The following is a 14999-nucleotide window of genomic DNA, read 5'->3' on the forward strand; positions in this document are numbered from 1 at the left end:
GGCATTTCGGTCGAGAATTTGATCTCTATCGTATATTTATCAATGATACACTGAGATCTCCATCTAATAGTCTATTTCTCCTCACTTAAAAGTTGAGTGCATTTATGGTGTTGAACTGAAGCAATTTTGCATAATGTTTGCCCATGATTTCTTATCTTCATCAAAATTATTAGATCCGAAAAATGCACTTATTAGATCCAAACTTGAAAGCAACAAATGGCTAGGGTTTTTCTATCTTGGATTCTATTATACAGGGTCCCACAAACTTTCTTTCTAGTCAAATTAAATGGGCCCACAAACTTTCTTTGTTTTCTTAGTAAGAGATCAATAACAATAAAAAATTCATTGAAAAAGAATTGATTTTTTTTGGAATGAGTTTCCATAATATATGTAAGATCTTTTTTTAATCAAGAAAAATAAATATGTATGTTAGACTACATTTCATAACAAATGGATACAATTGAAACCAAATCTTTCTTTAATTAACTTCGGTTGTTATGATTAGAAGCTCCCTGATGCTGATGCGGTCAACAACATGATTCACGTTTTATGATTTTTTATTTTTATTTATTTTTTTTTATCATTAAATCAGTCACAAGGACTGAACCCATGAAAGTAACAGGATGAAGGTTCGAACTCAAGACTTCATTAGTCTTATTATTTTATAGTTAAGATATCATTTTCTAAAAACATATATTATTTCATTTTTTTGAATTTTCTCTTCCTTTTGTTATATATATATATATATATATATATATATATATATATATATATATATATATATATATTTCTTGATTTTGTAAACTATTATATTTATACCTCTTTGAAATTTTGTGTTAGAAATATGTTCTTATGGCAAAGTCCTAATACCGAAAAGACAAATTTATACTTGTTGAATGGTCTTATAAGTTAGAAAAAGAATGAAAATTTGTCCAAAAAACCTATCATTGCAATTCACCAATGGAAGATGCTCTTCCCCTCTATTTTTTTTCTCCCTTCTTGTGTTTCCTTTCTAAAAGTAGGAATAAAATGTGTTTGAGATAACAAGAAGGCCGTAGATTCTGCTCACTAATTATTTTCTCTTACGTGGTAAGAGAACTCACACCAAATAAAGTGTCTATAGATCAACGAGATGACAAAAAAGAAGTTTCTATGAAACAACCAGTATAAGAGAATTCGCACCAAATCAAGTATCTAGAGATCAACTGGATGACAAAAAAAGAAGTTTCCGTGAAACAACCAATATGAGAGAACTCGCACCATATAAAGCGTCTAGAGATCGACAAGATGACCAAAAAAAAGTTTCCATGAAACAACAGAACTTCCAAAATCTACCGAACTTTTTATTCATCAATGAGTTTGTTGATCCCACTTTCTTTCTTCCCTTGAAAGCGCCATTTTGAGTGTTCACCTCAAGCTTCAGTCTTCCATCAATTATTGAGAAACCTAACTACAAGGTTCTACTGAATCTATTGATGGTGAGGTCGAAAGACTATTGATAATAAGTTTATATAGAAAATAACTTCTTTAAAATAACCCTATTGAATTATTTGTTTGTCCATTACTAAGAGAAAAAACAAGAAGAGATTTTTGCTTGTGACCACCTTAAGGCTTAAGTGGGGATTGAAACTCTTTAGCCCCCTTAAGTGGAAAAAATTAGTAGTGGTTCACTTTTAACAAAACCAAATATGTTATTCATTTATTAATTTGAAATTGAAATATAACGGCTGTTATGATTAAATTACCCTCCAATGACCAATCCTTAAGCTGCGTTTGTTTGATGGAATAAAAGTGGGGTGAAAAAATTCTTGAAAAAAGTGTAGATTTTTAACTTTTCCCTTAAACCCCAAAATTGTAGATTGTTTAATTGTTTAATTGTTTAGGGTGGGAAAGTGAGGAAACTTGTCTGATGATGTAGCAGCCCAACTTTCCCACCCTAATTTATTTTGAAACCTCACAAATTTGGTGGGATTTTGTAAAAAAGTTTAGAAACGTAAAAAGTGGGACTTACCACTATCATTTTTTCACAAAATTCTTTCCTTTCGTTTCCTTCTCCTTCACCTCACTATACATGGGGCCCACATGTTTTTTTTCCACCCCTTTTTTTCCACCCCACATTTGCAAAGAAACGCAGTCTTAGAGAATTCATTCACCCATCTTTTACTTGCATCTTGCCAGCCGGAAAACACCTGCAGCCCCCACCTGAAATTTCTCTCTCTCGGAACCACCGCCTCCACTAGGAAGAGAAAGAGGAAGATGAAACCCTAAATCTCTACATCCATTTCTTTCCCCACTAGGCAAGGCTTATTCTTCTTCTTCTTGTTTTTTATAATGTGTAATATGTTTTCCCATTGGTGGAGATCGACTTCAATGCCGCACAATTGATGCGCAGCACTGTGCTGTAAACGTTTGAAATCTCGATCTAGATCGAAATTTCGATCTCGACCGTCCATTTTCAGAAAGTGTGAAAATAAACTTTTTAAAAATAGACAGTATGAGATTAAAATCTCGGTCTTCGCTGCACATTAATTGTGCAGCACCCAAGCAATTTCGACATTGGTGTCATGTCTAACGATTACTGAGAGAGCTATTGGGAGCCTAGAAGTGCAGAAATGGATTTCTCGTGCAGATTGAGTAAATCTTAGTAAAAGCAGAAGGCAACATAACTTCTCACGTTTAAGGTCACCTATCACAATCATCTCTCCCTTCACTTTCACGTTACACATTGCAGAGAATGTCAAGCAGATCTTAACTGTACATGTAATGTAACTAAAGTTCTTTAACTTCTTCCCCTTTTAGCATCTCTGATGGCTTTCTGAACACAGTATTTGCTCAGAATTTTCATATGGAATTTACTGGAATCATGGTCATTCCTAATCTCCACAGGTTTCACAGGGGAAGAAAATCTAAAATTATCAGTACTGCTTGAATCTTCTATTTCCTAAGGAAAAGGAAACTAATGTTCTCATTACTTTATATTGTCTGTTCTTTTTCCTTTGACCATATGTAATATTATATTTTTATTTCTTGGGTAAAGTTGTATACATTATTAGGTATACAATATAAATGGTCACCCCATTATGGTTTCAAACGTTGACATAAAGCTCAATCACCCCCTGCGTCTAACGGTGTCCATCAGTACGTTTTTGTATGGTACCAACTTTGAATACTGAAAACTATATTGTACCGAATTTACATGGTACGATACGGTTTCAAGTATTTGCAAAACAGTTCGGTACGGTATCGGTATTAAATCGGTACGGAAAAAGATTTAAACATAGTATTTAGTGCGGTACACTTTTTGTACAAATAGACCCATGCCACTTTTGTTATTAGTTCATTGAGATCCTAATGAAATTGCAATCAAACAATCGATAGAATCTGATATTAACAGAGACAAAGCAAATAAATTTAATTAATAGAGACAAAACAAGTAACTCTAAAAAGAGAAGTGAAAGATGAAACGAAAAATTGAAATAGGGAATTATGGATAGGGTAAAGGTACAGTGTTTTAATTGTAAAATTACATTTATATCTTTTAATTTGGTACGGTTTCAGTACATACCGACAGTATGAGTACCTAAAACCAGAACCGTACCAAAGAAATTCAGTTTCGGTACGTTCCGCAACCGTACTGAAGAAATTTGGTTTCGATACTACCGTACCGAATTTTGAACTATGCGGTATAGTACAGTTTTAGACGGTGCGATTCGGTACAGTTAAACAGTTTTGGTATACAATTGACACCCTTACCTACGTCACCACATCCATAATGTTTGCCATGATTCCCTTTGGAACCACAAAAAGTTCTTCATAAAAAATTGTTGATTTAAAAGGGGGCATTTATAGGGTTTTGGCCAAGTGAATTATAATGGTTATTTATTTAGGAGGATAGACTTTCTTGGTTAATTTAGGAAGATAGACTTGCAGCAACCGGAAATTTGTCATCAAGATCTTGTTGCCCATGTGAAACACTTCTTCGAAACATCAACCTTCTCCTCCCAAATAAATGAAACCTTCATTTCCCTTATATCCAAAGTTGGCATTTCCACCTCAGTAAATGAGTTCAGACCCATAAGTCTTTGTAATGAAAGCAATAAGATCATTACTAAACTTATGGTTAGTAGAATCATTAAGATTATGCCCAACATCATATCTTTCAATCAAAATGGCTTCATCAAGGGTCGGCATATTCGAGATAAAATCTTGATTGGACATGAAATTATGCACAGAATCAGTCGAGTAGGAAAGGAAAAAAAATTGATGATGGCCATCAAATTAGATATGAGCAAAGCTTATGACAGAATAGAGTTGGTTTTTCTTGAAAAAGTGTTTCATGCATATAATTTTCCTTTAGAATGGATCAAATGGATCATGTTCTCTATTACCACTCTTCTATTCTCCATCCTCATAAACGGAAAGCCAACAACTTTCTTCAAACATACTAGAGGTTTGAGGCAAAAGGACCCCCTATCTTCTTACTTGTTTGTGCTTTGTGCTGGGCTATTGTCTAGTTAGATTGAAAAAGCTAGAATCAAGAAGAAAATTAGAAGTATCAAGATTTGTAGGGGAGGAAAAAGTATCACACACTTGGTTTTTGCTAATGACTTAATCCTCTTTGGTCAAGCATCTGCACAAGAAACTGATCATTTTCAAAAAATCATAGAGAAGTACCTTTAGTACTCAGGACAATTACTAAATACTCAAAAAACTAGGGCCCATTTCAGCAAGAGTACTCCCAATCAGACTAGAAGACTTCTAACTGAAAATTGTAATATCTTGTCTTCCTCCAAGATGGATATTTATCTTGGTATCCCTCTTTTCAATGGAAAAATCAAGTAGAAGCACTGTCATGGATTGATTTAAAGAGTGAATCTTAGGTTACAAGGGTGGAAAGCAAGACTTAGGGAAAGCAGTTCTTATTCAATCTGTTACTCAAGCAATGCCCACCCACTTCATGTCCTCTTTTCTCCTTCCTAGGAAGACCCTCAATGAAATTGACGCGGTTAACAGAAATTTCTATTGATTCTGATGGGGAAAAGTCTCATATTCACACGGTCAACTGGATCACAATTTGTAATCTTAAGAAATTGAGTGGCTTGAATATCAAAACTATGAAAGCTTGGAACTTGGCTTTATTGGCAAAAAGACCTTGGGAGCTAGGTATAGGGAAAAACTCATTGTGGTATAGAATGATGAAGGAGAAATACTTCAAGAAATATAGTTTTCTTCAAACAACTACTCCCTCAAATTCTTCTTGGGGGTGGAAATCAATTATTAAAGCAAAAAATATGATGATGGATGGCATTCTCATGATGGTTGGCAACGAGGATCAGATAAATCCCTGGTTTGATAGATGGATTCCTGACATTTCAGCTCTTCAAGCCCCTCTTCCCCTTCAAAATGAGGCTCCCACCAAAATCTCTTTCTTTATTGACCATGAAACAATTCTTGGATTGAGATCAGAGTTCAAACTTGGTGGCCCAATGATGCTAAGAGAATACTTAGCATACCTTTGCCTTTATCCAATGCTCATGATAAAATTGTTTGGGATCAAACATCTTCAGGTATTTTCACCATCACTTCAGCATATAGATTGTTCATCGAGAATCACAACCATTATGCTGAACACCCAATGAGTCTCACTTGGCATCTTCCTTTTCCCCCAAAAATCATTCACTTTATTTGGAAGGTTCTTCATGATAAACTTCCAAAATCCAGTGTTATTATATGAAAGAGGTTGTAGGATAAACAACATTTGCCTTTGTTGGAAAGAAAAAGTCTCAACAAATCACATCTTTCTACAATGCTGCTTCGCAAAACAGGTTTAGGCACAATTTAGTATCTATTGGTGGGCACACTCAGCTAATATTGTTGATTAAATCTCAACTTGGATTAAATTTGCAGGAAAAAATCACAATGAGATCAAAGCTCTCATTCTTCATCTGATTGCTATGTGGCTGATCTGGCTAGCTCTCAACAACGCTAGTCACCAAAGACCTCATAAGAACCCATATCAAATCTAGAGGCTTGCTCAATCATTAACTGCTGATTAGTTGGTGTTTTCTCATCACATCACCTCAAAGAAGAAGAACAAAGTTATTAGATGCATTGCCCCCTTCATCATTCATAAAGATTAATGTAGATAGGGCTTCTATAAACAAAGGTTTAACAATCATCAAGCAGGTTTTGGAGGAGTGGCGAGAAATCATGTGGGAAAAGCCCTATTTTGTTTTTGTTTCAAGGGTGGAAATACTCGAGCAATCCAAATGAAGTTGCTGTCATCAGGAAAGGAATCCAAATTACCATTGCCCAAAACATTAAGAAGGTGTTCTTAGAAAGTGATAACGAAGCAGTTGTTCATATGATCAATAACGAAGAAGAAGCTCCACCATAGAAGATCAAGCACCTTATACAAGATATCTTCTATCCATCTTCAACTTTTGAATCTTTTACCATTCAGCATTCCCTTAGAGAAGGGAACTCCGTCGCAGATAAACTTGCAGCTCATGCTGCTATAAATCAAGTTTGTCTGTTTTCTTATTCCCCTCCCCCTTTTATCCTTTGAAAAAAAATATAAAAAATAAAAAATTGCAGCAACTAAAAATCTGTTCTCTCTCAAGGGTTCTTGGAGCTCAAAATCAAATGAAAGAGTTCCATGGGCTATCACATTCAATAGGGTAAATGGTCATTTTGTGGTAAAATGCAAATCAGCATTTGGGCTCTCAAGAGGGCCATGGAAGAGGAAAGGAATCCGCAGTGCCCTTCATCTCTCCCTGAACTTGAATGTTTAGTTTCGTTTCTAGCCGGAAATAATAGAACTTGGGGGTAAAGAGATCACTTGGCAATTTCCTTGCCTTGGGTGCTTCAAAGTGAGGTCTGTCTAGAACCTCCCTAGGTGATTTCTGTCACCTATACTTCTCTCACCAGGAGATCCTCCTTAGCTGACAGATTTCTGTCAAATAATAAACTCAAGTCTCCTGTCCATAAAAACTAAAGAACCAGTTAAAACACATTCACAATGCACACAGGACTATATGGTGACTTGGGTTACCAGCTCAATTATGAAGAGGACCTTCTTTCTCAATCCTTTTCCACAACCTTACAAAGTACACACATTCAAAGCATACAGTTCATCAAACTGAAAACTCTATGCCTGACCAAACAAATAACCACACCAACACTAGTCTTCAACCAGGTTGCACTTCCTAGCAAATTTTGCAACCTCAACAGATTCATGGGCAGCCCATGCACAAGCCAACACTGAGTAAGGATAGATTGCCCCAAAAAAAAATAGTGTTGGGGCTAAAGCTTAGAAACTTTTGAATCCATCACAAAAATGTAGCAAATTAAGAAATCTATTCATTGTTTTCCACCCTGCCCCCTAAACCAAACAACCTTATTCCTTTGGTTTTGGTGTAAATTATTCCCATGATATCTTGATTTACAGTATCATTTTTTGCATTCTACATCAAAACAGCAGAAAATGATATTCCAGTGTAGAACTGTCTTTTTCTACCTCTTCTATGAGGAAACAATCAGAGCCTTTGGGAAAACAGAGAAAATAAAAACTCCGATAGAAGTATCTCATAGTTTATTACTCACTGCAATTTATTTGAATTCTTACAACTTGGATACTCTTTCATTGAATAAAATTCTAACTTCAAAATATAAATGAGGCTGGAGCATTCCTAATAACATAGACAACAAGGATTAACACATGTTTCTGTACAGTTGGGACAACAACATAAATTTGTCAATTTAGGGCAAGAGCATGTACATCTGATGCATGAGCAGCAACCGGCGCAGGAAAGATTGGGAAGAGAACAACATTTACCACAAGATATTCTCTTCAACTGGCAGCAGTGGAGTCCGTGGCAACGCAGAAAGTTTACAGATGATTGACAGGCACAACAGCTTGGTGATTCTGGATGAAGTGAGCAACTACTACAGCAGCAGCAGCAGTAAATCCACGAAAAACTGAAGCATGACTTCTTTCCGCTACTGACCAGAAAGAAAAAGGTTGGGGGATGGGGACAAATGTTAAACTGGTAAGGAAACACTTCTCAAATCTCAAATATGTGTGAATCGTGCACCTACAAAGCACAAAAGGCGGAGGCTAGGAATTTCATTAAACATAGAGATTCTGCTTAGGTTCTGCAGCTTGAAACAATAGAGGGATGAAGTTGCACAAACATGATGAATTAGAAAACACAAAATATTTACAGAGGCCACGAAAACCATTTCAGCATTTGCGGGTTCTGGTTTAACCCTCAACTTGGTTTAGGCTCCAGCAAAACAAGAGTGGAACACAATTGGTAGTCCAAAAACAGTCATCGGTATAATTTTTCTTCAAGGGGTAAATAACAAAGTACCTCCCCTTTTAGTTAGCTATGAACCCTCCATCACTACACATGAAGAAGTAGCAGATAGACAAGGGTGGTATATCACAACCTCCATTCTGTGTAACACGAGTAATTACTACATTGGATTAGGTTGCTGGGCGAAGGGTTTGGTATAATCGTCAGGATTTCAATCTTCATGATATTTTGAATTCCTGAAAAGTCACCGTACAAGAGAAGAGGTCATGTACAGCTGAGAAACACATTAGTTATTAACATCTCGCACCTATATAAAAAAGGCCTAACATGCGCTTTTACTTTATATAGGGGGTAACAGGTTTTCGAGAGCTTTTGATAGACAATCCATCTATCAACTCGTCATTGTGACAAATGAATGGGAGATTTGTTAGGTTCTCACAGGGGAAGGTTAAAAAGGGTAACAAGATAAATTGAGATGGAAAAGAAAAATAAATCAAAAAATTCAGAAAACAACAAAAAACTTTACAGAGCAGAGTTCAAGATAGGGTCTTGGCTTATGAAGGAAACCTACCATCACTCCAAGAGTTTTGATCTGGTTCAAAGCCAACTTCTTCATAGAATTTTAAAGTATTTGGAGAAAAACAAAATAGTTAAGTAGCTTACCCTGACATAGATAACCCCCATTTAGACTAATCCCACCCATCCATAGAATCCCACAAGAGCCTATTACTCCCGTAATTCTATAAATAACTCCTTTATGCCACATTGGCCAAGGAGGGAGCTCCAAGAAAGAGTCAAGAATCCATTGGCCCAATGCCTAATGGCATCTCCCGTCCATCCATAATGTCTGATGCATCAACTTCATCCTGCTGCCATTCCCCAACTCTAAGTTTTTTTTTTTTTTTTTAACCTCTTGGGGGGGCAGGCACTGGAGGAAGAAATTTTAGAATAAGAGCAAAAAAAAATTCAACTTGTAATCATCAAAAAATGTTGTTTTAGTAACTCCTCAATGAGTCTTCTTGAAGTAACCAGGATTGGCAACTATAGGGACCCTCAGAATTTAAGCCCAAACCAGGCCCCTATTGGCACACCTAGCCTCCTGACTGAACCCTATGAAGGGGTAATTTGACTATTTCCCCACCTCCTTTGGGCTCCAAAATGCTCCAGAATAATTTTGGGAGCAAGGATCTACTCTCTGTTTTTCAGTTGGTCAGTTGGTTAGAATCTTTATCTGAGTAGATGTCCTAGTTAGAATCCAATTTTCAAGTAGGATTCCGTCTTAATTTGATATCTTATTTTGCAGGTTGTATTTGTTTAGGAGCCTCTTAGTTAAAGAGTCCTTTTCCTCATTTAGAAGATAAGTCTAATGGCACAAGGGAATTCTAATCCAAATAGGATGCCTTAGTTGAGTCCAAGCAGATTTCCTTTGTTAAGTCCTAGTTAGTTTCCTTCAATGTAACGAGGCTATAAATAGCCCCTCATATCATGTACAAATTAGATTTGATGAATTGAATAAACAAGCAATGACCTGGGTTTTGAGTGTTCAAACAATTTTCTGCAATTTCAATTTTGTCCACCATCTTCAAAGCTTGTGGCAACCCTGAAATTCACTAAAGGAGTTTGAAGATCTTCAAGAGCAATCATATCAAACCAAAGAAGCAGCATCCCCTACCCTATTCCCCTCCCCAAACCCTTGCACAAGTTACCCCATTCTTCCTCCATCCAAAACCCCTAGAATTTCCTACCTTATTTCCCTCCCCATCCACTAATAGGATCACACCCCTCCCTACTCTCATCCCTACTTCCATATTCATCAATAGGCCTTCATTCCATTAGTTTCAAAGTTTCTGCAGTTCATCTTCTACCTCTAAAAACCCTAAAACCTAATTTCATCCAAAAGACTGATATCTCTCTAACCACTCGACCAAAGCCTAAATCCTTTTGGGATTACCTTCTCCTACACCATTTCTATCTCCTCTCCAAGCCTAACTGTAGCCAACACCTCAAGAGTCCTGATCCAACTAGGAGACCTACTTTCTACAGCCTAGACTTATAGGATCAATTTTGAACTATGGGACAACAAAAACAGAATTAATTTTAGTGTAACCAAACCCTAGAACACCCCCCCCCAAACAACGACAAAATAAAAAATAAAAAATTGACCCTATACCCTCCCGTCATAGCTCCAAAGGTTTGGAAGTCAAACCAGACCTAGCCGGAGGGTTTCCAGAGTATTTTTTGTTCAACTTAGGTGCTGTCCTTTGAGTTACAGACCTCAACAGAAACAGTTGACGCCCTAGGGAGCCTGCTGGTTCTTAATAAAAGATCCAAGAGAAAATTACACGGCACCCACTATTTTTTGGGTAAAACTAGTGACCACCCACTAGTATCTCCAAAATACATGGCACCCACTTGCATAATTACAAGTTACCTACAGTTAAATTATGTTGTTAAATGATGGATAAAATTACCCAAATACCCTTACCCTATTAAGTCATTCAAAAATTAAAGTTAAAATTACGTAAATGCCATTTGGGCAAAGAAATTACAAAACATACCCCCACCTCTTTTGCAACCTATCTTCTCCACCCCATCCCAACCATGTCTCCTCCCACTTCAACTCATTTAGTGGTTGAAGGGAGAAGGAGAGATGGAACATGCAGAAGCAGAGATTTGGAACTGAAAGGTTGAGGAAGAAGGGCAAGATGAACTGTTGAGATAAGAACCAGCCGGTGCCATGGCTTGAGCCACTGACGGCAGTTAAGGTATTACAGCAACATCTCTTCCACCACCTTCTTCCCCGGCCAAATCGTTGAGACGTTGACAAATTTAGACCTTGGAAGACATTTTCAAAACTTTCATTTTCCGCTGACCCATTACCGGCAAAATCACTTTGAAAAGTCTTCACAAGATGAATGATTCATAGACGACACATGCTCCATCATCAGAAATCTAAAGAAAACCCTCAATAGCCTCTGAAAGTAGCAATAATAAAAGCAACAAAAACCCAGAATATGCATAATGTAGTTCTGGGGTTTGGATTTACTAAAATGCTGACATTTTACCACCAAATCGAAGTAAAAGAAACAATTTTGCTCTTCATCGGAAACCAAAACTAGTAGAATGTACGCAATCATTCTAGTTGAGGCCTATAACAATGCATTTCTAGGAAACATGTAAGCCATAGAACCATTCTTCAAACCTCAATTCAAAAAGTTTTAATTAAGATATAAATCAATAAGAATGAGGCTTAAAAACCATAATCTGAATTTAGATTCTTACAATTAAATTAAATAACAAAATATAAGGATACAGATGCATTCTTTCTATGCATAAATGCTGCCATTTTGTATTAAGCCTACGTGATTTTTCAGAGAATTAATATCTGTCAATTTATACCAATTTCAACTATATGTTCAAATTCTGTCTCATTAGAGATATATATTAAAAATGACACATTCCTTCCAACCGGAAGAGAATGATTTATGTTTCTATCCAAAGAATATGCTTATCATAGAAATGCAAATTTAACTTGATGGATTTTTTCCAGTTCCTTCATCCCCATGCTCATCTGTTACAAGTTATATATTTGCTTCAAGTTACTACAATTATATATTTTTCATAGTTGATGCTCAAAGTAGACAGAACATAAACACTGTTTAAGGTGAAGAAGTACCAGAGCCACTTCCAGATGCGACGGGATCTACGAATCTTCCGTTCCCTGCTAAAATAGATACTGTGAAACTTTGATCACATTTGAATTTCAATGGACAAAGGTTAATGCCAAAGAATCATACACAGTAATCAAAGGGTCTGGGTTAGCCCCTACAAAATCGTCAACCCTGCCAAAAGAATTGCCTGCAGTCAACTACAGATCAATAGACTACATGTATAAATCAAATGTAAGAGAAGCACCTGGCATGCTTCACATTCAAGATCAATTCCCCTCAACAGGCAGAATAAAGGAAAACAGTATAGTATGAGAACTGAAAAAGGAGTGGGCATGGATCATGCTTACTCTTTGCATATTCTGGAGGCAGGTGAAAGACCGTCAAGTGATTTTAGCTCATCCTGTTTGCAGTTAAATCGTGTGAAATTTCAGTTTTCATACGCAATAATTAAAAAGGATAAGGTGTTCATTTTTCACTCTGGTACTTTTCAACATACCCAGCTTATGTAATGGTTTTGTCAGAAAATCATTTTCTCTTTAGTTTCAATAATCATTATTGAATTAATAACTCAAACTTTAATCATTACAACTCTGGATCACATGTTGTAATACCATTGGAATGAAAAAAAAAACCTGCAATCATGATCATCACAGCTAAGTAGACATTGTCCATATGTCTTAACCTTTTCCCAGTTTAACATTGCCCAACAATTTGTGTGTGATCATCCGGAGCTGATAAGAATTCATCTTTAAGATTTCTTTATGGCCTAAGATATGCTGTATGCAGGACCCATCTAATGCAAGGCATTGACTTCCCACTTAGTGAGCCACAACAAGGAACGAGGGCTTAGCATATTTCTACCTACAAGAAGAAAAAAAATTTCAATTTGGAACTGACTCTCGATTCTAATTGCGGATGAACCTTATACTGGGTTCAATCAGCAGGAAAGTGAATAAACTACACCAGAATATGAGTTAAAACATAGAAGTCGTCAACCAGAGATAAGGGAAGGAAGCTTAGTACAAGAAATGTGATTCAGCACATTTTTGTATGAATGCCTCATTCAGCAATTTCCAGAGCCTTCTGCACTGGCTACACCTTTTCTTTTAGTAGAAAATTTCAGGCTACAGCTGAGTGGGATTTTCTTTGGGGGATCAACCTTCTGCGAGAAGAAGAAGCGAGGATCTACTTTTTACTAATAATGCCAACTAGTTAAGAGAGAACAATCTTAGTATGAGCAGAGATGCCCTTTCACAATTTTTCTTCCGGTGCCATTTTTTAGTCATTTCATGATTAATATGGATATAAAACCCATCATTCACTCAAGATCCATTCAACTTCCAAAAGAGCTGTCTGGTTAGAAGTATTGAAGAGCAACTTTGAATTGGTAAAGGAAAAATGCATACGAGTAAGAACAAGAGAATCGTCAACCTAATCAAATGAGTAGTTATTTGTAGCAGAGCTCACCTCCAGAAAACCGATCTCTCTTTCAATCATCTGAACCTTCAGCAACTCCCGACGCTTCCCATACAAATCAGGATACAGGGAGGTGACTTGGGACAAGGTAACGGCAGAGATGGAACAGAGGAACCACTCGGAGTTGTCGTATCCATTGAGGTTGTAACGAATAACCAAACTATCGAACGAACCCAGCAACAAAGAGAACAGGAAACTACGAGTTTCTGCAGGGTGGTTGGAAGTAATGAAGTAGGAGAAATTAGGGGTTTAAGCAATGAATGCAAGAATAGATACAGGACAGAAGAACTTAGTGAAAGTTCTGAAAAAAAAATAATGACAGCACTGTAAAAGCTCTGAACGGCATCAGAAATTATGAATGCTTAGTCATTTAAATGCGGTTTGGGATTGTAAAAACAGAGAAAGAGATGAAAGAAAAAGGAAAAGAGTGATGGGTGCTGAAGAAGCAGCTTTGGATTTGGAAATGGAATAGTAGACTTCTTCATAGCCACTACCCATCACTGTGGTAGTAGGTAGCAGAGAAAGCTGTTCTCCTTCGACGTTTCTTCTCTGTTATACATAATAGGGAGAACCAATGCCAGAGTAAAGCCTGCAAATATCTGAAAGAAACCATTCTGAGAAAACGCAAATTAGAGTAAGAGAGAGAGGGAGGGAGAGTCTCTCTTTCTCTCTCTTCTGCTGTGTTCCACTCCACTGTCTGTGGCGTCGTGGTTGCAGAAGATGGGGGCGACAAGCAGCACGACGCCGTACCTCAGACCGCACGTGACCCATCAGGTAGGAAAGAGAAAACGGCATTTTTGGGTTTTGATGCGAAAATGCTTCCTGTTTTGCCTTATTGGGTTCAATTACTTTTTTTTTTTTTTTTTTCGGTTAATTATTGGTTCAATTACAAACTAACCCTTCATCTCACTTTCAATTCTCTCCAATTTTCGGGTAATAACAATCCTTTGTCGGTCGGTTTCTTTTTTTTTTTTTTTCAAAGGCGCTTTATTAAGCCGGGGATGGATTTTAAGACATTTTCACTAAGAGGTGTTGATTTCAACCACTAGAACAATTCTGCCTTGGTGGTCAGTTTCACCTTTACCTATATATTATTATTGAATTCTTCTTCTTCGTTTTTTCTATCAGAAGAATGGTAACCAAAGTACAAGATGTCAGGCAATATATCATCGTGTGTCGCAACAATAAGTGATATCGACTATTTCAAAAATTAGTTATATATCGTGAAAAGTCGATTTTTCGACAATATATCACCTAATTTACAAAATTTAGCAGAATTCCGTTTGATTTTTCATTCGATTTTTGCCCAAGTGACGTAGGACCCACTGTCCATTGACAACAAATGTAAAGCATGAGTCATACTCAACATAATTGTATGATGAATTATAGATTTCAATACTTTTCTTCACTAGTTGTGTACTTATGTTCTCTTTGTATATTTACATTAGTTTATATGAGTTTTTCAGACTTGGGGGTTTTCCCGTATATAGCCAGGCATGTGCCAATCGGGAATTTTAGATTAAGTGATGTT

General features: G+C 36.7%; 1 protein-coding gene across 1 annotated transcript; it reads right to left on the reverse strand.

The window, feature by feature from the left end:
- Positions 1 to 7585: 7585 nt before the first annotated feature.
- On the reverse strand, positions 7586 to 14224 carry LOC149011906 (guanine nucleotide-binding protein subunit gamma 3-like). Its single transcript, XM_089164447.1, is given in 6 exon segments — positions 7586 to 8001; positions 11998 to 12042; positions 12119 to 12163; positions 12340 to 12392; positions 13460 to 13536; positions 13539 to 14224. Coding segments are annotated over 6 exon segments (597 nt in total). The 5' UTR covers positions 13606 to 14224; the 3' UTR covers positions 7586 to 7691.
- Between the last annotated feature and the right edge of the window lie 775 nt (positions 14225 to 14999).

Source organism: Hakea prostrata, chromosome 7 (assembly GCF_041222555.1).
Source record: "Hakea prostrata isolate BN-2017 chromosome 7, UWA_Hpros_2, whole genome shotgun sequence".
NCBI lineage: Eukaryota > Viridiplantae > Streptophyta > Magnoliopsida > Proteales > Proteaceae > Hakea > Hakea prostrata.